The 27,897-nt window shown below is 43.8% G+C and overlaps 16 protein-coding genes and 1 non-coding gene across 17 annotated transcripts; 11 read left to right on the forward strand and 6 right to left on the reverse strand.

The window, feature by feature from the left end:
- Positions 1-122: 122 nt before the first annotated feature.
- PUMCH_000447 (uncharacterized protein) lies at positions 123-1,085 on the reverse strand (the record flags this gene model as incomplete). Its single annotated transcript, XM_063019536.1, has 1 exon — positions 123-1,085. The coding sequence occupies one exon, from the start codon at positions 1,083-1,085 to the stop codon at positions 123-125; it is 963 nt and encodes a 320-aa protein (XP_062875606.1).
- A 104-nt stretch (positions 1,086-1,189) lies between these two features.
- PUMCH_000448 (uncharacterized protein) lies at positions 1,190-3,130 on the reverse strand (the record flags this gene model as incomplete). The annotated part of the gene is made up of 1 exon (XM_063019537.1): positions 1,190-3,130. The coding sequence occupies one exon, from the start codon at positions 3,128-3,130 to the stop codon at positions 1,190-1,192; it is 1,941 nt and encodes a 646-aa protein (XP_062875607.1).
- A 134-nt stretch (positions 3,131-3,264) lies between these two features.
- Positions 3,265-3,825, forward strand: PUMCH_000449 (uncharacterized protein; the record flags this gene model as incomplete). Its single annotated transcript, XM_063019538.1, has 1 exon — positions 3,265-3,825. The coding sequence occupies one exon, from the start codon at positions 3,265-3,267 to the stop codon at positions 3,823-3,825; it is 561 nt and encodes a 186-aa protein (XP_062875608.1).
- A 2,855-nt stretch (positions 3,826-6,680) lies between these two features.
- On the forward strand, positions 6,681-9,425 carry PUMCH_000450 (uncharacterized protein; the record flags this gene model as incomplete). The annotated part of the gene is made up of 1 exon (XM_063019539.1): positions 6,681-9,425. One exon carries the CDS (start codon positions 6,681-6,683, stop codon positions 9,423-9,425), a length of 2,745 nt encoding a protein of 914 aa, XP_062875609.1.
- A 243-nt stretch (positions 9,426-9,668) lies between these two features.
- On the forward strand, positions 9,669-11,411 carry PUMCH_000451 (uncharacterized protein; the record flags this gene model as incomplete). Its single annotated transcript, XM_063019540.1, has 1 exon — positions 9,669-11,411. The coding sequence occupies one exon, from the start codon at positions 9,669-9,671 to the stop codon at positions 11,409-11,411; it is 1,743 nt and encodes a 580-aa protein (XP_062875610.1).
- Positions 11,412-11,436: 25 nt separating this feature from the next.
- PUMCH_000452 (uncharacterized protein) lies at positions 11,437-12,192 on the reverse strand (the record flags this gene model as incomplete). Its single annotated transcript, XM_063019541.1, has 1 exon — positions 11,437-12,192. One exon carries the CDS (start codon positions 12,190-12,192, stop codon positions 11,437-11,439), a length of 756 nt encoding a protein of 251 aa, XP_062875611.1.
- A 203-nt stretch (positions 12,193-12,395) lies between these two features.
- Positions 12,396-12,469, forward strand: PUMCH_000453. The gene has a single exon. It is a non-coding gene; the product is annotated as a tRNA-Arg (tRNA).
- Positions 12,470-12,765: 296 nt separating this feature from the next.
- PUMCH_000454 (uncharacterized protein) lies at positions 12,766-13,313 on the forward strand (the record flags this gene model as incomplete). Its single annotated transcript, XM_063019542.1, has 2 exons — positions 12,766-12,784; positions 12,949-13,313. 2 exons carry the CDS (start codon positions 12,766-12,768, stop codon positions 13,311-13,313), a joined length of 384 nt encoding a protein of 127 aa, XP_062875612.1.
- Positions 13,314-14,724: 1,411 nt separating this feature from the next.
- PUMCH_000455 (uncharacterized protein) lies at positions 14,725-16,356 on the forward strand (the record flags this gene model as incomplete). The annotated part of the gene is made up of 1 exon (XM_063019543.1): positions 14,725-16,356. One exon carries the CDS (start codon positions 14,725-14,727, stop codon positions 16,354-16,356), a length of 1,632 nt encoding a protein of 543 aa, XP_062875613.1.
- Positions 16,357-16,736: 380 nt separating this feature from the next.
- On the forward strand, positions 16,737-17,060 carry PUMCH_000456 (uncharacterized protein; the record flags this gene model as incomplete). The annotated part of the gene is made up of 1 exon (XM_063019544.1): positions 16,737-17,060. The coding sequence occupies one exon, from the start codon at positions 16,737-16,739 to the stop codon at positions 17,058-17,060; it is 324 nt and encodes a 107-aa protein (XP_062875614.1).
- Positions 17,061-17,513: 453 nt separating this feature from the next.
- Positions 17,514-18,020, reverse strand: PUMCH_000457 (uncharacterized protein; the record flags this gene model as incomplete). Its single annotated transcript, XM_063019545.1, has 1 exon — positions 17,514-18,020. The coding sequence occupies one exon, from the start codon at positions 18,018-18,020 to the stop codon at positions 17,514-17,516; it is 507 nt and encodes a 168-aa protein (XP_062875615.1).
- Positions 18,021-18,058: 38 nt separating this feature from the next.
- On the forward strand, positions 18,059-19,078 carry PUMCH_000458 (uncharacterized protein; the record flags this gene model as incomplete). The annotated part of the gene is made up of 1 exon (XM_063019546.1): positions 18,059-19,078. One exon carries the CDS (start codon positions 18,059-18,061, stop codon positions 19,076-19,078), a length of 1,020 nt encoding a protein of 339 aa, XP_062875616.1.
- Positions 19,079-19,961: 883 nt separating this feature from the next.
- PUMCH_000459 (uncharacterized protein) lies at positions 19,962-22,508 on the forward strand (the record flags this gene model as incomplete). The annotated part of the gene is made up of 1 exon (XM_063019547.1): positions 19,962-22,508. The coding sequence occupies one exon, from the start codon at positions 19,962-19,964 to the stop codon at positions 22,506-22,508; it is 2,547 nt and encodes an 848-aa protein (XP_062875617.1).
- A 349-nt stretch (positions 22,509-22,857) lies between these two features.
- PUMCH_000460 (uncharacterized protein) lies at positions 22,858-23,724 on the forward strand (the record flags this gene model as incomplete). The annotated part of the gene is made up of 1 exon (XM_063019548.1): positions 22,858-23,724. The coding sequence occupies one exon, from the start codon at positions 22,858-22,860 to the stop codon at positions 23,722-23,724; it is 867 nt and encodes a 288-aa protein (XP_062875618.1).
- A 358-nt stretch (positions 23,725-24,082) lies between these two features.
- On the forward strand, positions 24,083-25,123 carry PUMCH_000461 (uncharacterized protein; the record flags this gene model as incomplete). The annotated part of the gene is made up of 1 exon (XM_063019549.1): positions 24,083-25,123. The coding sequence occupies one exon, from the start codon at positions 24,083-24,085 to the stop codon at positions 25,121-25,123; it is 1,041 nt and encodes a 346-aa protein (XP_062875619.1).
- A 296-nt stretch (positions 25,124-25,419) lies between these two features.
- On the reverse strand, positions 25,420-25,947 carry PUMCH_000462 (uncharacterized protein; the record flags this gene model as incomplete). The annotated part of the gene is made up of 1 exon (XM_063019550.1): positions 25,420-25,947. One exon carries the CDS (start codon positions 25,945-25,947, stop codon positions 25,420-25,422), a length of 528 nt encoding a protein of 175 aa, XP_062875620.1.
- An 872-nt stretch (positions 25,948-26,819) lies between these two features.
- On the reverse strand, positions 26,820-27,479 carry PUMCH_000463 (uncharacterized protein; the record flags this gene model as incomplete). Its single annotated transcript, XM_063019551.1, has 1 exon — positions 26,820-27,479. One exon carries the CDS (start codon positions 27,477-27,479, stop codon positions 26,820-26,822), a length of 660 nt encoding a protein of 219 aa, XP_062875621.1.
- Positions 27,480-27,897: the final 418 nt, after the last annotated feature.

The raw sequence follows: 27,897 nt of genomic DNA on the forward strand, positions 1-27,897 counted from the left end.
TTTGGAGATCATTCTCAGAGAAGTATAGTATGAATTTATAAAATTGACGGAACAAGCATACAATAAACATAATAACAGGCTTTTGTTCTCTAAATTGAGTGCGATATATATTATCATGATACCTACTGCTGATTTGCCCTTTCCTCGATTACTTGTAGCGCAATCTGCCTTCTCCGATCTGCATCAGAAGTGCCCTTTTGCGTCATTTTCTCTGCTTGCTTACTCATAGACTGGAGCCTCAAGTTACTCAGCTCGATCGCGTCATCATCGAATGGTGCTATGAGACTCAAGAGAACACTGATATCGTAGATCCTGTCAATGACGATCAGCAATGGAGGTCTCATGATTTCCGGAAAGAACTTGACAAATTGGAACGCATCAGAAGCGTCGCCGCGGATGATCGTCAGATCCCTACTTCCAGTGGTGGCGGTATTGGTAGTGGGCAAAAGTGAGTCCGCATAAAATGACTGGAAAAAGCGTAGATAATTATACGACACCGTGAATGCAAAGAATGATGGAAGCAAAGGATAGAACGACTTGAAAATCACAGACCACAATGTCGCAGAGACCAATGCAATAAATGGGAAATGCTTCACGCGGAAGTTCACAAGGCCCTTGAATAAAACAACATTATGTTCAGGGATGACTTGTTTGAGAACAACCAAGAACCCCATGTAGTAGGATATACCTCCACCCAAAGGCAGATTCATTCCTAGCACATCATTTCTCAAAACATTTATGATGATCACAACAATGACCGTTGAAAAATTGGTGACGGTACCAACAAGGAAGATGAATTTGAGCACCTCTTTATAGCCCCAGAACTTCTCCACGTACTTGGTAGATAATATTAGCACACTGAGCGACGTGATGAATCCTAGAAGCGAGATTTCGGCAAAAATTGCGGTAGCAAACACCCACGGATAGAAAATAGCATATTTGGGGAGAAGCTGGAGATACGGAATAGAGGATCCGGGTTCAAGTCCAATCTTCAATACTACAAGGGCCCCTGAGATCAAAACCAAGAGACCAACAACAATCTGGGTAGAGCGTGACAACAGTCCCAACAGCACTGCTCGAATCATCGTGAATCTAGTCAATTCTTTGCCACCGCTTAGCTAAGTGGAATATCTAATGTTTGGGTGTATCTGAATGAGAATGTATGTGCGGAGGTCTTGTGCAGTACATGTCAAAAATCGGATAGAGAAACTGCCAGAGAAAGAGCTGGTGCATTTATATCAGTATTTTTGTTACTGGAAAGTTGTCGACGTAATTCCTCCCAACTGGCGATTATGTCAGCCATCCGTTTGGCCGACTCTGGATTGTGTGTGTTGACAGTGGGAATGACCTGGCCAATGCGTAAAAAAACCACAAAGTAACAGAGTTCGCGAAATGACAGATGCTCACTATATGGTAGCGAGAGCACTCTGTATGTAGAAGGATCGAATTTGGCGTATTTTTTGGCCGTGTATGGATTCTGTCTCAAGATGTCCTGGGAAGTAAAACTCTGGGAAGTCTTGAGTAATTGGATAGTGTCCTGAGTTGGTCCAACGCTGGATTCGGGTGTATTTTCTGGGGTCTCCGAATTATCTTTAGATCCATTTTGAAATGTCCATCCAGTGGGCCGTAGTCCAACGCACCTCTCAAATGAATCATGATATTTGTTGAAATTGAAGTAGCTAGTTAACTCTTTCAAAGTGCCCACAATTTTCATGGGCACAAGATGTACAACCACCGGATGGTCGGAATTACCAAGTGGATCATCTGTGAGTACTGAATCTAGATACTCATGCTGGAATGCTTTCACGATGTCCAATTTATCTCCTCTACTATTGATGTTTGAGACGTAAATAGGACAGCCACCTAGTTGTTTCAGGATCGACATTGCTATACGTTCCTTCCCAATGAGGTAGGTGCCAACGAGCACCAAACACTTCTTTTTCTTTCGTGGGGCGCTGGAGGAGAGGAATTGCGTGATACGTGATTGCAAGCTTTTGCCAAACGAATCCTTGGTCATTTCCTTATTTTCAACAATATCACTGACAAGATTTGCAATTGAAGAGCAGACTTGCTCCTGTTTCGGAAAGTTATAGCTCGGGTTCATGTAGGTTGTGTCCAAGTAGACCTTTGCGAGTTTTCGAGAGCCATTGAGGTGGAACTGGGTAAGTAATGGATGGTTAAGCATCGTAGCATTTATCCTAAAATCGCCGCAATGAAGATAGAATGTAGGTTCGCCGCGAAAAGGGACACTCTCAAATAGAAAAATAACCGCGCCTGGACAATGATTGGCGTCAATGAGTGTTACGTAAAGGCCGGGCAGAGTATCTTCTGAGAGTTTCCCGCCATGTTCTATATCTCCGTCCGTGTAACACTGCACTATGTATCGTTTATCGTTCTCCATGTCAAAGATGAATTTTGGGTCTATATTGAAGCGAATGGTGAGTAGTCTTGCAGTAATTGAAGAGCAATAAATAATCTTGGAGTCAATTGTACGCTCTAAAGACCATCTCTTGGTGATTCCACCATAGTGGTCAGAATGGAAATGAGAGAGAAAGTATTGACGAATCAGTTCATGGGGCTTATAGTTGAAAGCATCTACTGACACACAGTACTCCTGAGATGGCGATGCGTAAAAGCGGAGGACTTTGAGCTCGGGAATTTCATACTTTTTCGACGATGGTAAGAGCTCGCGGATTTTCTCTGTTGAATCTTCAGCGGTTTCAGACACCACAATTCTTCTTTTCTTTCGAGCCTCCGATACGCTATTCACATACTTGGCCCTATGAACTTGGACCTGTCCCAATGGTTTCTTAACCGAAATATCAGGGCTTTTTGGCTTTTCGGAGTTGGACTCGGGTTCTGTACTATGTGGTTTCTGTTCATGGCTGCCAGTTAAGCACTGTTCAACATGTCTCACGCGGAGATCTAGCGAGATCAAGCCCAATTTGGTTGAACAAACGGGACATGTGACAGAAGAGTCATCTTGACGCTCAAATTTGACATCTGTTTGCTCGACTTTGTCTTCATCTTCTATGACTATGACCAGACTATAGGAAGAGGCCACTGACGAGTGCTTCTTGAGCGCAGGAAAGTCGAACAAGGACTGCTGCTTTTTATCCTTTTTGGACATGGCTCATGGTTCCTTGTTGTTGAAAAAAATCACGGCGGCAATGTGAAATTCAAGCACAGTTTGGTAGACCTGGGGGTGTATATGGGGTTCCGCTACATTGAGCTGAAGCGAATCAAGGATATACATAGGCGGAGATGGGACTTTTGGCAATTATTCGAAAACAGAAAATGAAGGACCAGGAGGTGCGGGTGTTGCTTCTCGGTCTAGATAGCGCTGGAAAAACCACCATCATCAATAACTTGATGGGCAAAGATCCAATGAAAGTATCTCCAACGATGGGGTTCCAAATCAACACTTTGCCCTGGAAAGGCTATAGTCTAAACATATGGGACATCGGAGGCCAGTCTTCGCTACGTAGTTTCTGGGGCAATTACTTTGATCGGCTGGATGTAGTTGTTTGGGTTGTAGACGCAGTCAGCACTCTGAAGTTGGAGGAGCTGTATCTGGAGTTGAGGGAGAAAGTAATAAAGCAAGACCAGCTACAAGGGACATGTTTTGTTGTTTTGGTAAATAAAATTGATTTGGTGTCAGAAAATGACCGGGATGCTGTCGCTTCGGAAATAAAGAAGGCTCTTCTGCTAGAACACGAATTATCGGCTACAAGGTACACCATACGGGCAGTTCTGGGATATACTGGGGAAGGATTGCCGGGAGCAATGGATTGGATCGTCGAAAATTGCGGGAATTTACTGTGAAGATCGGAAGTTTGGAGAGCCTCAAGTTGAACTTGACCAAAATTGAACGAGATTTGAGATACTATCTCTGATAGCAAACAAAACAAGAGATCAGTTGTGATTTCGCGGGTACAATAGTGTTTACAGTACCCATTCACGCTGAAGATAATTTCTTCCGCCTACGGAAATGGTTGCATTTCTTCAAGCACACGGATATGTGTATGGAGGGCTGTTTAGCGTAGGTGATCAAGTCACACAACTCTCGAAGATTTCTTTGCTAATCGAAAGGAACTCTGCAATGGAAGATTGTGGTTCAATAGTAGTTGGAGTCTTTTGGCTTTAGTTGGAATACAAAGAAAACTGGGATCAATCGCGGCAATGTTCAATTATAGAGATGGCTACTTAGAATGAGAAATTTCAGTGGCGCCTTGAATTTCCCTCAAAAGACAAAGGAAGTTCGAAACTCTGTCTTACCTCCAGCTCCAGTTTGGTTTTCAATGAACAATTTACTGAATCTCAGAGGAATAGTTATCCTGAGGTCCTCGCTGCTTCTGTGTGAGAGCACTAGAAGTGGCAAACTGTTAGCGTGTGGTGGCCAGCTTAACATACTAGGAGGCCCAGCAAACGTCGCATTAGGATGGTCTCTCTTGGCGGCTCTTATCATTTGGTCTTCTTCAATGAACAGCGCCCGAGCGGCTTTACTCCAACGACTAGAAATCCATGCGACAACGTAGCCATCCGTATAGGAAACAACAAGAGTTAGTGTCGATACGATGAAGACTACGAATGATGGCAAGGTACACAATATGGCAAAAAGATTGGCACCGGAAAGAACCATGAATGGAAGATACAATAAGTTTACAGCTCCGAAAACTATGCTCAAGAACCAGAGGCGTGACCTCTTGCTTTTAATTTGCTCAATCCATGCGCAGCGTTTTCGCGAGTAGTACAACTTCTCACCTTGCAATTCAGCTTTGTGATACCACTCAAAGGAAGGACAAATGCGAGCAAGCTGCCGGAAGAAATTCTCGCGGAAACACTCACAGAGGTATTTAGCTCTTCCATCAGGTAACGAGTTCAATTCAGATCCAAGTTCAGTGCAAGTTTGAACCAATCCAGGCTCAAATTCCATAGCATAGACATTCCACTGAGGTTTCAATTGATCCGGAATCTTGCACCCATCATTTCCAAAAGAGTCCAGTTTGACAAGGGATCCATTTTCATTTCTTTGAAGCTGATGAAGAGGTGTACAGAGATTCCGCAATGCCATGGTGAGACAGTTGATGTAGTTGTCCATGAGCGCCTGGTCAATATCCATGTTTCTGATCTCTGGTTCAACCTTGTACCCGAGGAGCCAAGTATACAAATCGAACACATCGTTTACAGTAATTTCAGTGACCTCGTATTCAGCAGGACCTGAATATGGGTCGGCCTTGTCGAGGCTCAGAGCTGATTGTGTCAGTGGCATCAGTTCAATGTCACAAACCGGTTGTCTTGAGCGGAATCCAAAGAATTCTTTCCAGCCCATGTTTCTAGTTTTAAAGATTTTGTTCTTTTCGTTTTCTATGTCGGCTATTGAGTGCTTTTGTAGAAAAAGTGGTTGTACAAATGGAACACAAACACAAATGGGCCTTTTATAGGAAGTCAAACGAATTCAATGAGCCATGAACCTGAAGTTATAACGAAATGTTTGATTTTAAACTGACAAAAAATTCTAATACTCTGTCTGCATTGATTATTAGCTGTTCCTTCTGAGAAGCGTTTTGTCTTCTTCGCCATGTTCCACAATTCTTAGTCTTCTTCTAATTGAAGAAAATAAATTAAGCACAAGTTTATACTCCTCACCAATCATTATATGTATTGGATCAGTCACCACGGCACAGTTGACAACTCCACTCAGATGGCACAGGCCGAAACTGTTTACGGAGCAGACCATGGATATTGGTCCAAATACAAGTCTCCTGCGGAGTCTAAAAAGTAGCCAACCAATTGTGAGATCCGATCACATTCCCGCTAAATTGGACCCAAAGGTCAAGGCCGTTTTGCTCACACCGCGTCCCCTTTCTTTGTTTCGGTTGCAAAGGTGAAACAATATTAGCGCCCGTATGCCGTGACATTTTGGCCAAGACCTGGCTCCGCAACATTAGCAGTGTGCATCTACAGTATGCGCCGCGGCTAGCACAGATTGACTTCCTGATGCGTCCCAAATTGGCCATATGAGTTCCTTTCTCGTGATATAGTGCATCGAGGTCGACTCCTGCTGCGCTGTCTGCAGGATCACCAAAATACCCGTTCGTTGCACTGGCATCTATGTCGTACCTCCTGCAGAATCGAGAGGCCAAAGAAGGTCCCAAGATAATGCATCACTTGGAGAAGCGCGTTCTTTTTTAAAGGAAAAGAGACATTACTTTGTTCAGAACATGCTTAAAGTTTTCCCCCGAACGCTTTCTCCAAAATCTCGCATCTCCCGGCCTGTCTCAGCGTTCTCGCCAATATTTTAAGTTTATTCTTTGACGTTTTCTTGCAGGACTTCCAAGCGCGCCTTTGGGACCACCGCGTTTAACCCGTCGCGTGTTCCGTATATAAAGACACCAGACACCAACCGCCTCGTGATGGGATAATTTGTTGCGGACATTGATATAAGGCACACTTTGTCGACCTCTGTTTTCCTCACAATCAAGAACACTTTCATTGCAAGTAATTGCACAAAGCAACGCATAGCTAGACACTTCTTCTCATCTCTCATACATCCACATCTCTTCCCCTGAACACACAATAGCAGGTATCATCGAGTTCACACAAACTCGCTCAATTCGTTTTTTTCAACAGACTTTTCTTCTTCACGTTTCGCACATTATACCCCCATTTCACCCGTCATGCAAAGTGCCATCGACGCTCTTCGAGGCTTCGAATTGGTCCAACAAGAAAACCTCATCGAGGTCTTGGGCGCGGTCTCAGCACCAAGAAACAAAAACGCACTGAACAATGTTCAGTCCATCGCGAGAGGGCTCTGCACGATAAATCAGAAGATCATCTCGTCAATAAACATCTGCATCGCTGATGCCGAATCCCAGGGAGTGGAGGCATACAAGAACTTTGTGAACGAGTTCATTCTTTGGTTTTCAGGCAGCAGTGTCATCTTCGACAAGTACTTACATTGCTTACCTCCAAGCGCGTTTGATCAGGATTCGGTATTCCAAAAACCACTCGTGCATTATGAACACTACTTGGCCTTCATCGATGTGGCCTTGGCCTCTCTTCGCAATCCGTTCGTCGTAGATAAACTCAAGGAGGCGCACATGAAGATCGATGCGCTTGTGGCTACGAAACGCGACCTCATGCGCCGCTCTCATCTCGACAATATTTCTTTCGAGCATGTCCAGAGCTTCGGTGGTTCAACTGTATCCTGTTTCTTTACTGTGAGCCAAATCATTGAACGTACGGAGGATGCAACCATCTTCATGGGAGACAAAAAAGTTGAGCTCGCCCTCCTAAATCTTGATAAGGAGAGTTCCATGTACACCATGCGTGATTTCAACGCGCTTGCCATTCTTAAGTTTCCTGTTGGGAAGGGTGCTAGGACCGTGGTGTATCCCCCTTTCCGAATTAATGACCTCTCGATGTCTCTCTCAAATAATTGCATAAATTTTTCTAGCGTATCCTACGCCAGCGACTCTGAAGGCGCTTCATTTGCTCTTACCGGTTCTGAACTGATTATTCAGGAGTGGTATGAGAAACTCAAGTTATTGTTTCCTGCCTCTGATGAGGTCTTGTCTAGTGAAACTATTCTGTTAGAGGGCCTCGGGATTAATACCATGCTGGAAAGTTATCGCTTCGAAAGAACATACTCCTTCAATGACTCCAACTCAGTATCACTGCCACTTCTGAGCCATAGACAAATTCGTCAAGATGATTCTGCTGCCTTTGAATATTCAACTGCAAGCACTTCAAAACTTGACAACTCTTCGCTCAGTCGTCAATCTTTACGCAAGGATACGTCTTCTCAATCAGACGCATGTTCTGTGGACAGTGACGGATTTGAAATCGTCACAAAAAATCAAGTTAAGGTCTTTGCCAACAACGAAGCTGCTCAGTCGCTTCCGAACATTCAAGCATCAAAGCCCCGGAAGGTGTTCCAAAATACAGCTGGTTCTGCTATTGACATCTCCAACTTTGGAAAATCCCACAAGCCAACATTCACGCCTGATCTCAAAGTCCAAGAAAAGAAATCGTTCTTCGGATTATTCCGCAAAAGGCAGGGGAGTTTGTCGGCAGAAGATAAGCTCAGGGCTGGTGTTGCCGCTGGAGGAGAAAAAACCAAAAGCTCAACATCGAAGAAAGTAACGAATGAAAAAGAAGTGCAAGACCTGAAATCTCAGGTGAATTTGGAAAAGAAATCTGATGTTCTCAAGAGTGAACAAGACATCAAGACAGCTTCTGCGAAGCCTTCCACCAAGAAAGAGCGTGTTAAACCCGACCTCAAGATCTCTATTCCTAAGTCTCTAGATGCTCCTCAGCCCGCGTTCCTGTCTCTGAAATCCACTCTGTTTTCTCCTTCAAGTGCTCTCCCGCTGCCATTTGCTCTTCCCTCTTCCACTTCTACTTATTTCTTCAAACATTATGTACTGGAAAACCCTAACCTGGCTAGCGAAAATGGTTCCGCCGTTGACTTGAGTGCTCTTGAACAGCTTCCTGTATTGCAAATCCCACAAGGTTTAAAAGATGAAATCAACTCCGAAGATTCGCTAGACTTTTTCATTTCTCCATCTACAACCAAAACATTAAAAGTCTCGAAATGGAAGGCGCGCGCTGGAAAATGGGAAATGCTTACAGCCAGTGACGATGTTTTCGTAAAGATTGTGGTAAACTACATTCTTGACAAGCGGTGGATGTTAGTGTTCAAGGAAGACGCCAGTGGAGAAGAAGTTGTTGATGTCCCGCTTTTGATTCTTGAGTTGACGACCCAAAGCAATTTCAGAAGGTCCTCTGCTACCGACATTGAAATTGGAGCAGTGAATGCTGTTACCAGAGAAAAGATGCTCATTATCACAAGATGTTACAAGGGAGAGGTATTCGACTCCTTCTACAATAGCTTGAGCAACTGTTTCGAGTCTTTAAAATCCCCTGGCCCTCTTCAAAAATCTTCCAATTACGGATCAAGTGGAACTCTCACCTCTTCATTAATGAGTCGCCCAAGTACCACTTCTACCTTAGCAAGCCTTTACACTTCCGTTGATCAAAAGTCAATCCCTGAAATAGATGCATCTGGGGGCGAAAAAGTTTTGCTTGAGCGTATGACGGTGAAGGTCCACAAGCAGTTGGAGTCATATGACCACATTCACCAACTGTCCGCATGGAAAGCCATCTCGATGTATTCACTTAGTTTGTTCCATTCGGTAGATGAATTCGGGGCATCTTTCTTCCATTTCAATTTATACAACAAACGATGCGGTGAGGATAATCAACAGGAACTCGAGTGGACATTCAGCGCTAACTCCATCGAGAAACATGTGGAGAAAATAGGCAAAGCTGGTCTTTTGGTCAAAGCTGACTCCAGCCAAATCTATATGCTCGAATGTAAAGGTGGCAAAGAGCTCAAACGTCTTTTGTCGACCTTCTAAATAACTCTATAAATGTATTATAAGCCATTCATCCCCCAACTCAAAATAGGTATTGACTACAGTTCACTCTCATCAAATGTTGTTTAACTCTAATTCTCTACAAAAGACAAAATTTATACAATTTTTCATGTGATGAAATCCATTCATTATTTGCTTCAATTGGGGGTTTTGCAAGCATGTATTATCTCTACCACCCAGAACCAGAAAACAGTTCTCACAAAAATTTGAGCCGAAAATAACTCAATGATTTCGAACGTTATTGCAAATCCACAAGAAGAGTCTGTTTGGAATTTGCACCAGATTCTTTTTATATGGTATTGGGATGAGATTCAGAACCATGCTACCTCCAATCTAATGAAGCTCTTGAATCTCCTAACGTTCATTAGTTTGATAACAAATGTACTGGGAGCTATCCAAATTCAATCAGCGCCGGCGATTGAGATTAGTGGCAATAAGTTTTTCAACTCCTTGGACCATTCTCAGTTTTTTGTTAGAGGAATTGCTTACCAAAGGCCGCGGCCACTAGTTTCTGAGCTTGGCTTCGTTGACTCTTTGGCACTGCCCTCTCATTGCCTCAAAGATCTTTTTCTTTTGAATGAATTGGGTGTCAATACCGTGCGTGTGTACCAAATCGATCCAGCGGCAGACCATGACTTGTGTATGGATGCATTTGCAGCCAATGGGATATATGTCTTTGTAGACCTATCAGAGCCGAAAATGTCTATCAATCGCGAGAATCCTTCTTGGGATACAGATTTGTATGAGCGATACACTTCTGTGATCGATACGATGCATCGATACTCGAATGTCATTGGCTTCATTGCAGGAAACGAAGTCGTGAACTCAGTTGAAACTTCCAACGCTGCTCCATTTGTCAAAGCTTCTATCCGCGATATGAAGCGTTACATAATACAAAAGAAATATCGTTCCATTCCAATTGGATACGCAAGCAGCGATGAGAGCACAACGAGATTGGCGAGCGCCAGCTATTTCGTATGCGCCGAACACGACGATAAAGACGACAGGGCCGACTTTTATGCCTTGAACATGTTTGAGTGGTGTGGCTATTCTACGTACGATGCTTCTGGCTATCGAGATCGTACAGCCGAATTTAGCATGATGCCAGTTCCAGTCTTTTTCAGCGAGTATGGATGCAATGTCATAAGTCCTAGGCCTTTTACGGAAATCGAGCAAATATATGGGCCTGCAATGTGTCAAGTATGGTCCGGAGGTATTGTTTATGAATTGTTTCAAGGAAGCAACCATTTTGGGTTGGTGGAAGAGAATGCCAACGGGAGGATAACGAAAACGAATGAATTTAACACAGTCCGGCTCAGGTTGACAGAGAACAAGCCACAAAGAGATAAGAAAGGAGCCGTTGCTGGGTCTCTGTTTCAAACACCATGTCCACCGGTGACCACATCTTGGCGGGCTCTGCCCGCTCTTCCACCAACACCTGATGAGGCAATGTGCGAATGTCTACAAGCCACGCTTTCATGCATCTTAACTCCTTACCGAAAAGTTCATGAGCTGAGCTTCTTGAGTGAACTATGCGCCTTGACAGATTGCTCTGAGATTTTGGCCAACGGGACTTCCGCACAGTATGGAGCCTTTTCCAGCTGCGGACTCAGGCAAAAAATATCATTTGCGCTCAATAGGTATTGGCTTGAAAGCAATCGTGATCCAGAAGTATGTGATTTCGGTAAGAGAGCTGTGCTTATCAGCAACGCCGAAATCGGTGACCTAGCCAATTTGCAAGCCGCCGACAGCAGATCATGTGCAGAAACATTGATAGATATGCTCAAATTACAGGCGTTTACACCCGAAGAGCGCCTACACCTATTGAGTGATAAACTCAAGGATGGCATGATCCGATTCAATGCCTATGGTGTCAAGAGTACTGGGTGCAACGCACATTCATGGGATCACGTATGGCAGCTCTTGTTCATTATTTCTTTGATATCATTGTACTATTTGGCTATTTGATGAATATATGTGGGTAGCATTCGAACTAGTCCTTCTTCGGTCCCCAATTGAGTCCAAGAAATCCGCTGCCAGAGCCTAATCCTGAGCCTCTGGGAACCAAGTTTTTGGAAGAGAATTTTGGCTCGACCACGTAAACCCTTTTTCCACCATATATGTCCAATGCAATATAAGAAAACTCCGAAGTCCAGAAGGAAGTATCTATCTGCTCCACCAAAACAGTAGCATGTTTACCCGACTTGGTCTCCACATGAAACTTCACCACCATTATGTCCTTACCATCTGCGCTCTTCTTGCGAGCGCTTTGAATTGGTCTGTTTCTGACCCATTTGTCACCTGGAACATCACCGTAAGCCTTCAAACGCTCGCCAGGTGCAAAATTAAGGGATTTTTGGGCAACTTCACTAGACTCAATGACTTTAAGTGCCTTGTTGAAAGTTTTTGTCTCTCCAGACGGCAAAAAGAGCTCTGAGAACATCAAGTATATGACCATTCCCGAAACACCCAAGGCTCCGACCACTAAGAGAGACGAGATGGAAAAGGTCGCAAATCTGGAGATTGTGGACAAGATCTTCATACCTTTGGCATTTTTGGGTGGTGGTGGGGGTGGTGGTGCTGATGCAGTAGAGTATTTCTTGTGTTGGTACAGATGAATAGATCTGATTCCAATAGGGCGAATTGCCGAAAAGCAGGAAATTCCCACATGACGAGGAGCTAGCCTGGCACTGGGGAGAAGCAAAGTTCTCATGCCAATTGCTGACACTGGAGTTTTCAGAAAGAACATGTTACAGTGGAGTGAAAATGTGGAGAGCGTGAAATTTCGAAGTCACCAATCATTAGGTAGTCGCCGCATATGAAGAGTAAGGGAATTATCCATATTAGGAGCAAAAGGAATTTGAGAGTATCCCTTGGAAATTTGTTTGAGCATTGAGCTTAGACGCTCATTTAAGAGGTCATGTCAATCGCTAACGGTTTTCCCCACAAGAAGCCCGCCTGGCCTAATTGGTTAAGGTACCGTCCTCCGGAGACGGCGATTGCGGGTTCGAGTCCCGCGGTGGGTTTCCTTTTTGCATGTCAGCCATAGATTATTGTGAAATGTTCCGTACTTTTTTTTTTTCGAGAATCTGATTCGATCTGTTTCAGTCTATTTTGAAGAAAGGCAAATTTGATTTGTTGAAGTGTTTTTCATGTTCTGATCTTTTATTTTGCGTGGTGTCAAGTGCTACAGTGTATTGACAAAAGTGCACTTAGGGCACAAGCCCTGACATCCTGTACATAGTATCGCATCGAAAATTTTCCAACTACACATAGAGAACGCACTCTTCTCGATTAGCACTCACTTCTCATCACTAACAAAATGGCCAAGATCAGTCAAGGTATGTAAACTGAGATGCTTTATGGCTCCGGGTGCCTGTTTAGATCCCTAGTTTTGGTTCTGTGCCGAAATTGGTCGTTCTTTACCTTCTTTATCCGATGTCATTACGAAAAGTCGTACAATCAAACTTTGCGCCTCTCCACCATGAACCCTACTAACTCTTAGACGTTTCTTCCTCCCGTTCCAAGTCCAGAAAGGCTCACTTCTCTGCTGGCTCTGCTCAAAGAAGAGTGTTGATGTCCGCTCCTTTGTCCAAGGAGTTGAGAGCTCAATACAACATCAGATCTCTCCCAATCAGAAAGGAGGACGAGGTCACTGTTGTCAGAGGTTCTAAGAAGGGTTCCGAGGGTAAGATCTCCACCGTCTACAGATTGAAGTTCTCTGTTCAGATCGACAAGTTGCAAAAGGAGAAGTCTTCTGGTGCTTCTATCCCAATCAACATCCACCCATCCAAGGTTGTCATCACCAAGTTGTACTTGGACGACAAGAGAAAGGCTTACATTGTCAAGAAGGGCGGTAAGGCCGAGTAAATTCTGTAATTTTATTTGAATAATACACATTTGGGGCGATCCTTCAATAGTAGTGTAGGTGTACACGAGACGACACAGAATAGCGTAAATCTAAGAGGACTATTGGTGCTAGTTTAATGAGATTTGATTTTCTTGAGCATTGTTGTTGTTTGTTTGGTTTTTAACGTTTTTCGTGCATATCAAGGGAACAGTACGTGATATATTGGCGTTGAGAGTGAACTATCTTAAAGATAGGAATTTTTTGGTTCCGATCTACAGTCAATTTCAAGCTTTGCTCTGTTCTGTCCATTGAGATGCTGTTTGTTCTTGATTTCGTAGTTTCAGTATTTCCACAAATTAGCGCTGTGTTCGTAGTTTTTATGGGTGTATGAATATCTACTCAATTTGACGAGAGCAATACCCGTGTAAGTACGAAAGGTTCAGAACTTCTCTGTAAATTATTCTCCTGATTAATTAGCTACCATGTTATGGAAGAGTTGGTAAATTGATATCTGGGAACATTGACGTTTTGTCGATCTGTGGCATTTATCTTAGTTCAAGAAGAGCATGCATACAATAAACATCTCATCGAACGAAACAAATGAACTACTATTTTAACTAAATCGGATCAATACCTCTTTAATCAATTCAACTGGCCATAGGTATCTTACAAGAATTCCTATGAACTGGATTTTGGTTGCAAAAACCTGCACATGGTAGTGGAGCTAAAGTCAATAGCCTGATTTGTGTCTTCGAATCGATTTATTTCTATTCCAATAAAAAAACGCGACCGATATCATTTTGATGCACCTGACTCGAGAGTATTAGCAGATTTTTACTCTTTGCCACTTAGATGACTATTGTGTCTATCTCTAATTATACACCGGGGCAGCGGATGCAGAGCCACAATCTAGAGCTATGAATCTTGTAAAGAGTAATACTTTGCAGTGTATAAGTTCAACAGAATGGGCATAACGAAATTTAAACCTGAAATAGAGTAATTATTCGGCTCTTTTTGCGGAAGCACTGCATCAATAAAAGTGACAAAACTCCAATAACGTCTACATATTGCTAACTATAGGATAACACCGAAGACAAACAAATTTGGAGATTCTTTAGTAGCACTTCAAAAATTCATTGGCAACTGCTTCGTTCTCTCAAATTTCAAACCTTCTCGTTGAACCCTATTTCTTTCTCAACAACGAAGCCTCCACCTATGGTGTTCCTTGAATAAATTCTTCACTAAATTTGATCAAATCAAAATACAAGTAGATTAATCGTCTCTCTCGTATTCTTTTTTTCATATTTTCCCGACCAGATCTCGCCACCTTCCCCTTTCACCTTATCTGGGCCAACCCCCATATTCCTGCACCGCCTTAATGTCTGGGGAAAGTATCCACCAACTACCGATCACAACCCAAATTCTGCCCACATGTCGGCCATAGAACTGGATCCCGAGTATGACTTGGAGATCTTCAACGGGTTTGGCTCCTCGCCCTTACTGCGTAACCTCTCGCTGGGAAGAAGAACCAAGAAAAGATGGTCTTTCCATCTCAACTCCAAACCGAACTTGATTGACCGTTCCCCCAATGTTCCTGTTCGCAGAAGACTAAGCGATGTCACGGGAATCGACGCGGTGCACAAACAGATCGATCCTCATCATATCTCCCCGGCGCAGCTCTATTCCACGGAGTCCGGAAGGCTCTTCCACGCTGGAAAGATCTGTATTGCTTTAGCGGGTTTGCCCGGGAGAGGAAAAACCCATTTGTCTGTTTCTCTCACACGTTACTTGCGTTGGTTAGGTGTCAAGACACACAGTTTCCACTTGAGCAACTATCGACGTGCTGCGGCACCCGCAGATGACTTGGATCATGCGTCGTTCGTGATGTACCCACATGATTCTCAGGAGGCGATGTTCAGGGACAAGACTGTAGAGAACTGTTTGAACGACATTTTGAACTTTTTCGAGACCGACAAGGGTCAGGTTGCTATTTACGACGCTGTCAATGCCACACCGGAGTATCGTAGACAACTTAACAAGCGGTTCCAAGACGTTAATATCCAGTGTATCTTCATTGAGCTGACTGTCACCGACGAAAATATGTTGAAAAAAAATATGGAGCTGGCCGCTCGCTCGCTGCCTGACTACGAGAACTGGAACTATGAAGACGCTTACAAGGACTACTCAGCACGTATCAATGCACTTTCTCCTTACTACAAGGAGATGTCACAGGACTCGGAGGATAAAACATTGGCATACATCAAGATGATTAATTTTGGTCAGAGAATCGAATTGCACAATTCCAACTATGGCTACTTAATCAACAAAGTCGTGTTTTTCCTTATGAACTCTCGGATCAAGCTGGGCTCGGTCTATTTTGCCAGATGCTACAAAAACGAATGGGACTACTCCAAAGATCCGCCATTAGATGAGGGCGGAATAAATTACGCCAAGAACCTCACAAAGACAATGATCAAGCACTTGAAGTCCAAGGGCAGAGTGTTCGAAGATGACGGAGAGTCTGGATTCCTTGCTACAAAGCTCAAGACCACTTTATCTATTGATGAGAAGCACCCGCCAACGGGTGCTGATGGTGTAGAAGACGACTCTTTTGTGGTTTGGACATCTGTGAAGAAGAGAACCAAACAGACCACGCAATTTTTCAAAGAGAGAGGCGTCAATATCCGTCACCGGATTCAATTGTCCCAGAAAAACCCAGGAGTCGTTGGCGCCATGACCGAGGAAGAGATTCGTGATAACTTTCCTACCGAATATGAACTGTTCTTAGCAGACCCATACCATCACCGGTTCTCCCGGGCGGAGCTGTACCATGACTTGGCCATCAAGATTGAGCCGTTGATTCTTGAGATGGAGCGCATGAGCGGAGACATTTTAATTATTGCCGACGAGACTGTGCTTAGAGTTTTGCATGGCTATCTTATGGCCTGTTCGTGCTACGACATTCCATGGTTGGAGTTCTGTACTGACGAGATTGTCGAGGTCAAGTTCAATGCTTACTCCAACACCGCCAGACGTATTCCGATCGAAAATCTGAGTGATTAGAATGTGGTGTCACTTGTGACTTGTATTTGTTAATTACGATCAACTAATGAATTAAAGATTTACTTAGATATCTAGGTAGACAGACTAGTATATATTCTGAATGGAAAAACAATATCGAAAGTGATCAATTATTTTAATTTACTAAATTGCTTAATTTCCCGTGAATTTTGTGTTTACTCCCTCCATGATCGATGGTAACAAGTCACTGGTCTTAGACTGGTCCCACATCTCACTCCAAGTACTCACCACTTATCTATACCTTCGATATTTTTGGTATCAAACCAGATCAAACTCTGTTCTTTGTACAGTAATCAATACTACCTCATTCCATACCTCATACTAGGAAGACTCTTTCTGTTTTATCGACCCTACCCCTTATAATGACTACCTTAGTTCCCACTGCTATCTACACCTCGCCCACTGAACCCATTGAGGTGAAACTTATACCTGGCGTTGGCCCCCATTCTACTGACGGAAAGACAACGCAAATTTCAGAGATTGTTCTCAAGGCTGGCGGAGAAGATAGAGATAAACCCAGTGCGGCCAAAGACACCCCTCTTGGGAACCTTAGAGCACAACTCACGACGCTTCAGGACAAACTCAATGAGTTCTTGACTCAGAAAATGCTGAACAAAAGGAAATTGGAGGATGACGATATCGAGAGACGGATCTTGGATGACGGTGTTGATGAAGATAGTGATTGAGGGTCTAGCATAGTGTAACATTAATAGCTGGCATTTTCAAAGTGGCCGGAACCTCTTTAATACTTACTGGGAAATAGGATATTTGCTTAAGTTTAGATAGTGGTTTTATCAGGTAGTCAATGGGCTTGGCCGGTATTGATGGAGTGTACTATGTATGACAACTATTTGACGATGAACTGACTGGCCATTTAAGGTATAGAATATTGACGATAAACTGGCTGGCCAATAAAGACAGACAATATTGACGACATCTTATGGAATTGAATGATAGACCAGATCGTCTCCATGGCTCTGGTGCCATGAACGACAGCAACTTCCTGACGCAATTGGTCTACATAATCAGCCTAAGTAATAAATACTTCTCGGCCGCAAATTTTTCATATCATTAATTTCTTGCAATGCAAATTAAAATACATCCGGCACGAGCCAAATCGTGTAAACCACCCCTCTGGCCTACTTCCGTCCGACGATATCGGTCATGCTCTTGATCGTGTTTTCCAAGGTTGTTTCTAGATAGTGCTGTTTCGTTTTCAAGCCCTTCTGCGTCTCCAAAAACTCCTTCTTGTCTTTGTTGATTTGGTCCAAGTACTGCGTGGTGTCTGTTTTCAAAAAGGCACGGCCAACACCCTTCCAGACCGAGTCCTCGGGTTTGGTAAGTTCTTTCAATTTGCTGCTGGTGTTCTCCACAATGCTGATATTGGTTTCCACTCTGTTGAGCTGAACGTTGCACATGGACAACTCTGCTCTCGATTTATTGAGCTGACTGTCCATTTCAAGAAGCAATTTCTGGAGTGCCTGGGGATCTAGCGACATCTTTACAGTATATGTGTTGGAATTCAGGGAGTGCTGATTTCTAAATCTAACAGCTCGTGAAGAAGGGTAGTACTGGTAATATTGGTTGGAGGTGTCTGGGGAATCATAGGGTACAGGACCACTGAAGAATAGTACTTCTACCACCATCCACACATTTCCAGCAACAGGAGGTTACATTTCACAATATGCTCGCGTCTGTACTTCCGTTGGGAAAAGCCACCCGGTTCTTGCCGTTGGCGTGTCGTAGCTTCTCTGTGTCGTATAAATTGAGCCAGGTTTCCTCTGGCGATGCCAGAACTCAAACCAACCGCTTGGAGAAAACGTTGAACCGTTTCTGGAAAAACGCTCAAACGAAGGAAAACCCACAAACAAAACTCTACGAGGTTTGCCTAGATGACAAGCCCCTCAAGACCCCACTAGGACACACGTTGGCTATACCTGCTGAGAAGAAGCAGTTGGCGCATTTGGTGGAGCACGAGTGGGACACATTGAATGACTTGAAAATCAAGCCCAACTCTTTGCCGTTGACGTCGATGGTTTCGCGTGCTGTAGACTTGCAAACGGTTCATTTCGCCGAGGAAGTAGATGCAAACATGGTAGCCAAGATTGGCGACTTGAATGATATCAAATACAACATGTTGAGATACTTGGACACAGACACGTGTTTGATCTTCACTGTTGCCGAGGAATACGAGGGTCGGTTGAGAGCCAAACAGGAGGAGTTGTATCGCCCATTGATAGCCGAGTACGAGGACTTCTTCACTGCCTACGGCAAAAAGCACAATCTCTTGCCGGATGAGAACGCCAGAATTCACTTGGAAGTTTTAGATTGTGAGACTGATGGTCTCTGTGGTAAAAGCCAGTCCATCACCACGCAGAATGTAGTTTTGAAGTGGTTGGATCTGTTGCCGATCTATGACCTTGTGGCTTTGGAGAAAGCCATTTTGTCTTCCAAATCTTTCCTCTGTGGTGCTTCTATCCTTCGGTCCAATGTTGGCGACGAAGACGCCCAGAAGAACTTGTATCAGGTGAACAAGTCAGACGTCTCCGACTACTTCTACAAGTCCGTCGATGAGATCATGGAGTTGGGCAATCTTGAGACCATTTTTCAAACCGGTGAGTGGGGTGAAGTCGAAGATACCCATGATGTTGACAACGCTGATTGGTTGAGAAACTTGTCTTCTAGTGCACTTGTATGTCATTAGTGCCGCCAGGAAGGAACAGAAAGACCGAACCAATGAAGGCTTCGGTATTTGTAAATAAACATAGCAATTGATGGATTTCCATTCTCCACTCTATTCTTCGACAAATTGAATGAAAATGGTATGATGGCCTACTAAGATCATCTGAGATCTTTCGAACGGAACTCGAACTCTCTGCGAAACCTGAATCGGTCTGTCAGATGAAACTGTCCCGAACAATCATCGTAAAATTCATCTTAATTCCACCTTCGCAAAATAAATTTCTTTTTCGCCGACCGTTTTCTTTATATTCTTCCATGCTGTCAAACCGTCACGCGACGCAGGAGATGCAGAAATACGACTCTTAAATACATAACGGCGCTACAGGGTAATGGAACACGCAAACAAATCAAAATTAAAAATAAACATAAATTCCAACAAGACCAATCACAAAAATCTCTCTCCGTTTTAAAAATATCCGCACGCTGCCCCATTCCCCAGAAATTTCTACTGATTGAATACCAGATCCATCTGTCTATGAGCACCTCCGCAATATATGTGTGAACCTGTACATCAACCAGACCAGCCATACTTACACCTACCACTGACCTTCTCCCAATCCACCAACGCAAGCCATTTTCAGCGTAAGAGACGTGTAAGCGCGCAGTTTTCCAACATCCACACGCTCCTTCCTTCTGTCTACGCGTTCTTTCCCTCTTCTGGCACCACCACTGTAGACAGACCTTAAATCAAGAGCACCGACTATATTTTCCATAGGGATCTCAAGCCACACATACATCCATATCCCAATAGACATTTCACACTATTGGAGAGATCGCTTTCCAAGATCGCACCCGAAAGCCTATTATTGCTTCTCCATTCCAGCCATTCAGTGTAGTCTGTTTGAATGATACAAGAACAAACCGGCGACGCGCAACCATCGTTGTCGTCGGGCGCCGATTCCACCGATACGCCGTCCGGCGATGTAGACGAGCGCATGCATATCCAGAGCAAGTCGCCCCGACGCGTCAAGGTATACCTTCTACAGGGTGACGACTGGCTTGATAACGGAACAGGCTACTGTATGGGCAAAGTCGACGTCAAGACACAAAAGCCGTATTTTATAGTGAGAAATGAGCTCGATTCCGAAGACATCATTCTTCGATCGTATTTGGAGGGCTCCATCCAGTACCAGCGCCAGCAAGAGACCTTAATAGTGTGGTCGGACTCGTCTGGCAAGGACTTGGCGCTTTCGTTCCAGGAGAACGAAGGCTGCGCTGATTTGTGTGATTTCATTGTAAAAGTGCAGCAGGAAAACTTGAGTCCCATGATATCTTTGTACTACGTCATTACCTCGCTGGGTCAAGAAGGGATCAACAATGATGGCCCTCGTGAAATCACAGAGCTTATAGCAGGCCCGATTACATATCCTCCTACTTCACCTGTGAGCGAGGGACTTGCGGAGATGCTGGAAATTTTCGCTCAAGGTTCCAATTCTCTATACTCGCGGTTCAAGATTCTGAGCTTCGTAATCGAACACAACTACTTGGCCCGTCTTTACGCTCTATTTCTAACTTGTGAGAAAAAGCACGATCTCAAGAGCTTGCATTTACTCAACGATATCATGAAAACACTCCTCATTTACAACGAAACCCTACTACTCAACGAATTTTTCGCCCGGGACGAGTCAATTATAGCTCTTGCGGCAATGCTTGAGTACGACCGCGAATACCCGAACCATAAGGCTGGCCATAGAGATGCCCTTGCAAAAGAATTCAAATTTGAGTGTTTGAAACAACTTAAGAACATACCGACTTTTCCCGATACGAAGCTCTCTATTCTACGCATGGAGCACGTCCTTGTTTACTTTCGTTCTGTTTTTGTTTCTCTATTTTTTGATGATCATGTAATTGGCACCTTGTCCTCCATGATTTACAAGTGCCAGCTCGAGCTCCTTAATTACCTCCGACGTTCGCTGGCGAACGGCAATTTTCTCGAGCTGCTCTTCCTGCTGTACGCTTCCAACAATTTGAACTCTGAACAAAAGCGAGACGGAATCCGCATGATTCATAATTTCGCAATGGTGGCCAAATGCCATGTGGCTGCAGTGAAACCGGAGTTTTTTGGAACTTTGATTAAATCAGGGTTCTCCAAAATGATTCCTTGTGCTTTAAATGACGAGGATCCAGCCATTCGATCCTTGGGAACCGAGTTGGTTGTTACCGTTCTCGACCAGGATGTTACCTTTTCGAATTCGGTATCAAATGAAGAGCAACATGTGGATGAAATGGAAGATCTCGAGGAGCATGCCAGCAATTCTGCTCTTTCTGGAGAACAAGGCCCACATCCTTTGAGGCTCAATCTCATTTTTGATGTTAATCTCATAGTGTCTTTGAGTCGAGTGTTGCTAGAATCACGTATTCCGGGACTCCAAATGCAAGCTTTCGAAGCTCTCAAGTCTGTCTTGTATGCTGCATCTGCTGAGATCTCAGCTGTGAACGAAGATCAAACCTCTGAGGGCGAATGTATCAAAAAGGCTGATCCGAAAAAGTCAGCTGAAATTGCTGAGAAGCATTATCACCAATTTTACACTTCTGTGGCACCGATTCTATTCGAAGACTTCTTCAATCTACTATCAGATGACCCAATTATCAAGGACAAAGCACAAGAGAATCTAAAAGGACAGCCAGGTTTGTATCAGCATTTGTGTGATATTATCTCCTTCTGCTGCAGAGAACATGGTCAAGACAATTGTTGCTCTTTTCTACTCGAAACTGGTTTACTTAAAGGGTTGTTCGTATCCTTGAGTCTGCGATCTAGTGCTCTTCTCAAGCTTGCCGTCATACGAGCTTTGAAAAGTATCGTTCTCGTGAAGAACACTAGAGTCTCACAATTTATTGTTGATCATGATTTGATGCGTCATTTCTTCTCCTATTTTGAGAAGGTTTCCATGCACAATTCTTGTGCAAACTCTCTGTGTCTAGATCTACTCTCAGTCATAGAAAAGCGGGCTTTTAGTGATGCTGGCTTTATTTTGGCTGCAGACATCTCGAAAAAATACCGCGATTTCTTAGAAACAAAGCTTGAGTATGTCTCTATTGGTAGAACGTTTTTGAAGACATATGAAGCTGCAGAAAATGAGAGAGCATCCAGTTTCAATGGCAAAAAGTACACCAGGCGGTCGCAAGTTTCGAGCGACCAATTGTCGTCTCCCATTCTGGACGAGCGTTTAGAAGGCGATGAAGAACCCTCGGAGCCCGTCGAGAATGGGGTGCAATCTCGAGACCTATTTCAAGGTGTCAAAGTTCAAAATGGAGCTCATAAAAGACAAAGAGACGACGTGACAGAAGGTTCTTTGCGAAACGGAGATTGTTCTTCTGCTTCCGAGGCAAAACGGAAGGCGCCAGTGCTTTGGGCAGACAAACCCAATCTTGAAGAGGAAACCTGTTCATAAATTTTTACATGGAATACCTTTGGCTTTTGTTCAGTAGTATATTCTGCAAAAGTCTATAGCGCTGAATCATTAGTCTTATTCTCGCCAGATAGGTTTAATACAACATAACAAGTACAAAGCATTCTACAAAAAAAAAAAACGATCCCAGTTTATTAATTCTATCTTTTTTTCTGTCTCTCTTTCCCCTGTCATTTTTCTACACATTTCTATTTTCAGTTCTTCGCTTATCGTCACTCGGCACTCGGTAAAGTTCCCCACAAACAAACTGCACAGGATCTACCCCAGACCAGGTCACATGGAATATAAAAGCAGTCCATTTCCCATATTCTTCCACAATATAATTTCATAAATGGTTTTAGACAGCACCTTCCTCGACACGTGCGTCTGGAAACCAGACATCTTCAAAGGGAAAGTTGTGTTTGTCACCGGCGGTGCAGGCACAATCTGCCGTGTTCAAACAGAAGCAATGGTTCTTCTAGGAGCCAACGCTGCAATTGTTGGAAGAAACAAGGAGAAGACGGATTCTGTAGCGCGGGAAATCGCCGCTTTGCGTCTGGGCGCCGTAGTTGTCAGTTGTGCCAATACTGACGTCAGAGATGTCAATTCCATTGCCAAAGCTGTAGAACTCACCGTTGAGAAGCTTGGCCGCATCGATTATGTAATAGCGGGAGCCGCGGGCAACTTTTTGGCCGACTTCAATCATTTGTCCAGCAATGCGTTCTCCAGTGTGGTGAACATCGATTTGCTCGGCTCGTACAACACTGTAAAAGCGACCTTCAATGAGCTTCGCAAGAATAAGGGAGCCGTTCTTTTCGTCAGTGCAACATTGCACTATTACGGTGTTCCATTCCAGATCCATGTAGGAGCAGCCAAGGCAGGTGTGGATGCGTTATCGAACGCATTGGCTGTCGAGTTGGGACCATTGGGGATCCGCAGCAATTGTATCGCTCCCGGGCCAATTGCAGGCACCGAGGGGCTCGAACGGTTGGTGAAGAATAAGGATGAGTGCATGCGTAAGGTACCCCTTCAGCGGATGGGCTCGACGCGTGACATTGCTGAGGCGACAGTATATTTATTCTCTCCTGCTGCTGACTACGTCACCGGCACTGTGCATGTAGTTGACGGTGGATCGTGGCATATAGGGCTGTTGACTGGCGGTAACATGTATCCAGTGGAGCTTACCAAGAGGAACAGCGAGATTTTGACCAAACTTTAGGTTTTTAGCCAGATGTTTTGATTGCAAGGGATCACGCGTTTTCCATGTTGAATTTACGAATCTGACTCTGTGCGACTGAAACTTTCTCTTTGTGATCTCTGACATTGTGCTCGAAAGACACCACCAGAAATGAAGTGATATGCTACGAATAAATGACAACAAGTAATCCTTATAAAACAAAGAAAAGATGGCTATCTAACACAAAAAAAAGTATTCAATATTAATTCAATATCCACATCTACCTCTTATGAGTCTTATAAACAATTGATCCTGTCACTCCCATTCCTTCTCCGCCGCGTATCTCCTACACATTATCTGCCACACCCATTTCCACTATCTACTACTCCAGACACCATCCATGTCAATAGACCCGGAAACACGCCGCAAGCTCTTGCTCTTGCAGAAACAGCCCGAGAACAAGCGCTGCTTCGACTGTGACGCCTTCAATCCCCAGTGGGCCCTGCCCAAGTTCGGTATCTTCATCTGTCTTGAATGTGCTGGTGTTCATCGTGGTCTAGGTGTCCACATTTCGTTTGTTCGCTCCATCACCATGGACCAGTTTAAGCCGGAAGAGGTCTTGCGTATGGAGAAGGGCGGCAACGCCAACTGTAAAGAGTACTTCGAGGATCATGGTGTAGACATGTCTGCACTGGCCAAAGTGAAGTTCGACAACTTTGTGGCAGAGGACTACAAGGAGAAATTGACGTGCATTGTTGAGGGAAGACCGTTTGTTGCTCCTGACAGATCGGGCCAGACACTCCCCACCGGCGAGTCGCTGCTTGCTTCCTCCACTCATTCCAACCTCAGCTCCGAGAACTTCTCGCAGAAAGCTCTGAACGAGGCATACTTCAACAGACTCGGGTCTGCCAACCAGACCAGGTCGGCAAACTTGCCTCCTTCCCAGGGCGGTAGATACGGTGGATTTGGCAACGATCCATCTCCTCCGCCAGAGGCCTCTCGTGGCGGCGCCGCAGCCGGTTTGTCCATAAATGCATTGCAGAGCGACCCATTGGGCACCTTGTCCAAGGGATGGAGTCTTTTCTCCTCGACTGTGGCTCATTCTGTGAGTGAAGTCCACGAGTCCGTGATCAAACCAGGAATCAACCAGTTGCAAGAGAGTGATTTGGGAAGCGAGGCTAAAAGAGCCATGGCCCAATTTGGCCAGAAAATGCAGGAGACTGGCAAGTATGGTCAAGAAACCTTCAATACTTTCACGAAAGATGTGCAGAGTAAGGGTCTCAACAATACCATGGGAAACTTCTTTGGCGGGCGCGCCTCGGGGCCACAAGTTGATAGTGCCTTTGGCTTGGAGAAGCCGCAAAGCAAATCAACCTTGGGCTCTATGAGTAGCACAGCTAACAACAAGAAGAAGGATGATGATGATTGGGATGATTTTTAGATTTTTCCTTCATAAATGAAGATTAATACCGCGGGAAAGCAAATCTAGACGTTTTTTATCTAAAATATGTAAATTCATTCAGAAAGCGCGTTCGCTCCTACCGTTATGCTCTTTCTGAAAACACATTCTTAATCTCTGAACATATATTCTTACTACTATAGTCATCTCTTCACAGAAGAATCTCTTGCCAAATTGTACTGCTTTCAAATCAACCTCGATTGTGCTTGTCCACATGAGCACTGGAATCAACCACATATTCGCTCAGTCGAAACTCACTTCGGTCCATTGGAGTACAGTCACATTGAGGTGCATTGTGGGTTCTGTTGAATTTCTATTTGGTTGCTAGCGTAGATTTCAGGAAAAACTGCTTGAAATTCCTTGTCGTTATTATTGAATGCCCTGCTTCCTCTTGCGCATCGTTTCTTATAATCTTCAGTTGATGCCGTGCAGCCCAAGGCATTTTCAGTTCCCGTGAAAAAGCTCAAGAATCCATTCAAAATGGTCAGCACGCCCCATGTTGGGTTCCACTCTTCTGGATGATAGTCGCTCATACTCAAACAAATACGTTGTCCACACAGAAAACGACCATTGGGCGTACAAATAGAAATCGATGGACCTGCGAATGGATATTTATCAGTGAAAGTAAGAATTCCGTGGTATTGGCCGTTTTCGTAGGGAGTTTCAGGTGGACCGGTGATGATGTAGTGCCATTGTAGGAGGTTTCGTTCGTTTGGCCTTGCGATGATAAATGGCGTTGGGTTTTGGAGTAGTATTTTGTACTCTTTAGCCAATCTTTGTTTTGCGTTATTGGAGTTTGAAAACATCGTGTTACAAAAATGAGCTTCTTGCAAAGGGCGCTCAGCCTAATTTGATATTTATTAATGTATCTTCTTTCTATGCCATTGAAAAAAATGGTTAATTATAGTATCGACGCGGTGAAAAATTCCAACTTTGGTATGGTATGCCATTGAAAGTGAGATGGATCTAGCATAGACAATGAGCCAGAAAGGAATATAGTCCCGAGGCAGATAAAATTTTGCCAACGTCAACCGAGTGCACAATATGAACAGGAAAGATGCATATGTTTAGATAAATAAAACCAGCATGCTCCTTATGTTCAAAGAGTCAACTTCATTAAAGCCTACAGATTTAATTTTCGATTCCAACAATGTCGATAACCTGCTTACAAACATGACTAGGCTGGAGATATCGAGTAGAAATAATGCTACAAATTTCCAGGCCCATAATTTCGAAGTGCATGGCTCACTTGAACCACTTTATTCTCACATGAGTCTTAACTTTCTAGCATGCGTAGGTTAGGCCATGAGTAGATCGAAACAAGCGAAAGAATAAGAGTTTGCCAAGAAAAAATTACTCGAATACATCTTCGTCATGGTCTAAGATATAATATTTGTCTCGAAATACTAGATTTTTGTGTATCTTAAAGTATCGTTACACCAGCTCTCTTTTAAATTCTAAACGGTAAGTATAAGCCTTAAAGTTACAATACACTGATGCTTCTCTTCAAAAGCAACAACAATCGATTTTCATATTCATATCCAATTCAATTTGTATTCATTCAACTTCAGATACTTTTCTATAAACATTCTATTAGTACTGTAGTTCCATAAACGTTTTTCCCCTGCTCTAACATCTACTGGAATCGCCATTCCCCTCTAAAACAATTACTCGATTCTTAATTGCACTTTTTTTGTTTCGCTGCCTCCACTTCTTTGTACTCGGTCTCGAACAGCTTGTAATTGTGGTAGTACGAGTCCTTGATCCAGAAGAGACGAACAATTCTCCACAGAAGCACCCAATCTACAAGCCCGATGTCTCTCAAAACCACTACTATAGCACCGTAAACAGACCCCACTGTCATTCCAAAAAACATACCGGCAAAAACCTGTTCCACTGAATGGTACATCAAGTACCATCGAGAACAAGCCACGCCAGAACAAGCTGTGAGCAACCCCAAGCCTACAAGAACCTTACAATTGCGCAGAAGCGGAGTCGATGTACAAGCCATGACAGTGTAGTATGCCGCAAAAAACCCCATGAACTGTGAGTGAGCAGAGGGCATTCCGTAGGACAACGCTTTACCACCTCCAAACCCTATATGAAAGTCCGGCCGAGCTTGTCTAAAAATTCGTTTAAGGATCTTGTTGATACCTTCGCTCACAAGCTGCCCACCGACTGCAACCACTGGCTCAATCTCTCTAGTAATGATGAACCATGAAGCATAGAACACCATCAAATAGATCGGTAGTAAGGAGAAGTGGACTGCCAATAGTCCAAAAGGATCGTTTGAGTCGTACACAATATGTGTATCATCAAAGGATATGTATTGAGACATCTGGCGAGACAACCACACTTCGAATTGGTTCAGGTAGTGTAGCAGTGTTGGAGGGTCGGAAAAGTGGAGGATAACATGAAAATGGTTTGTGGAATTTGTGCTACACAGTGAAAGTTATTGATCAGAAAATATTTTAGTCAAAGTTTGTGTTTCTTTTTTCTGTTGAGGTTAGCTTCTGTTTCGAGTATTCCTTTTCTTGTTGCAGAACTAGACTTAACACAGGCCATTTTTCGAGTAAATGAAATTATGGTATAAATTTTTGAGTTGAATTTCAGTAGGTGCGAGTTCAGATGCCCGGGTCACGCGAGAAATATATTGTGATATGAAGGTGTTGATTTTAGAGATGCATGTGTTTATTCATACAGATATTAGAGTCAAATGAGATGATGAGAGGTTATGAGAGATAATGAGAGGTTAT

The sequence above is a fragment of the Australozyma saopauloensis genome, chromosome 1 (genome assembly GCF_035610405.1).
Source record: "Australozyma saopauloensis chromosome 1, complete sequence".
In the NCBI taxonomy this organism is placed as follows: Eukaryota; Fungi; Ascomycota; class Pichiomycetes; order Serinales; family Metschnikowiaceae; genus Australozyma; species Australozyma saopauloensis.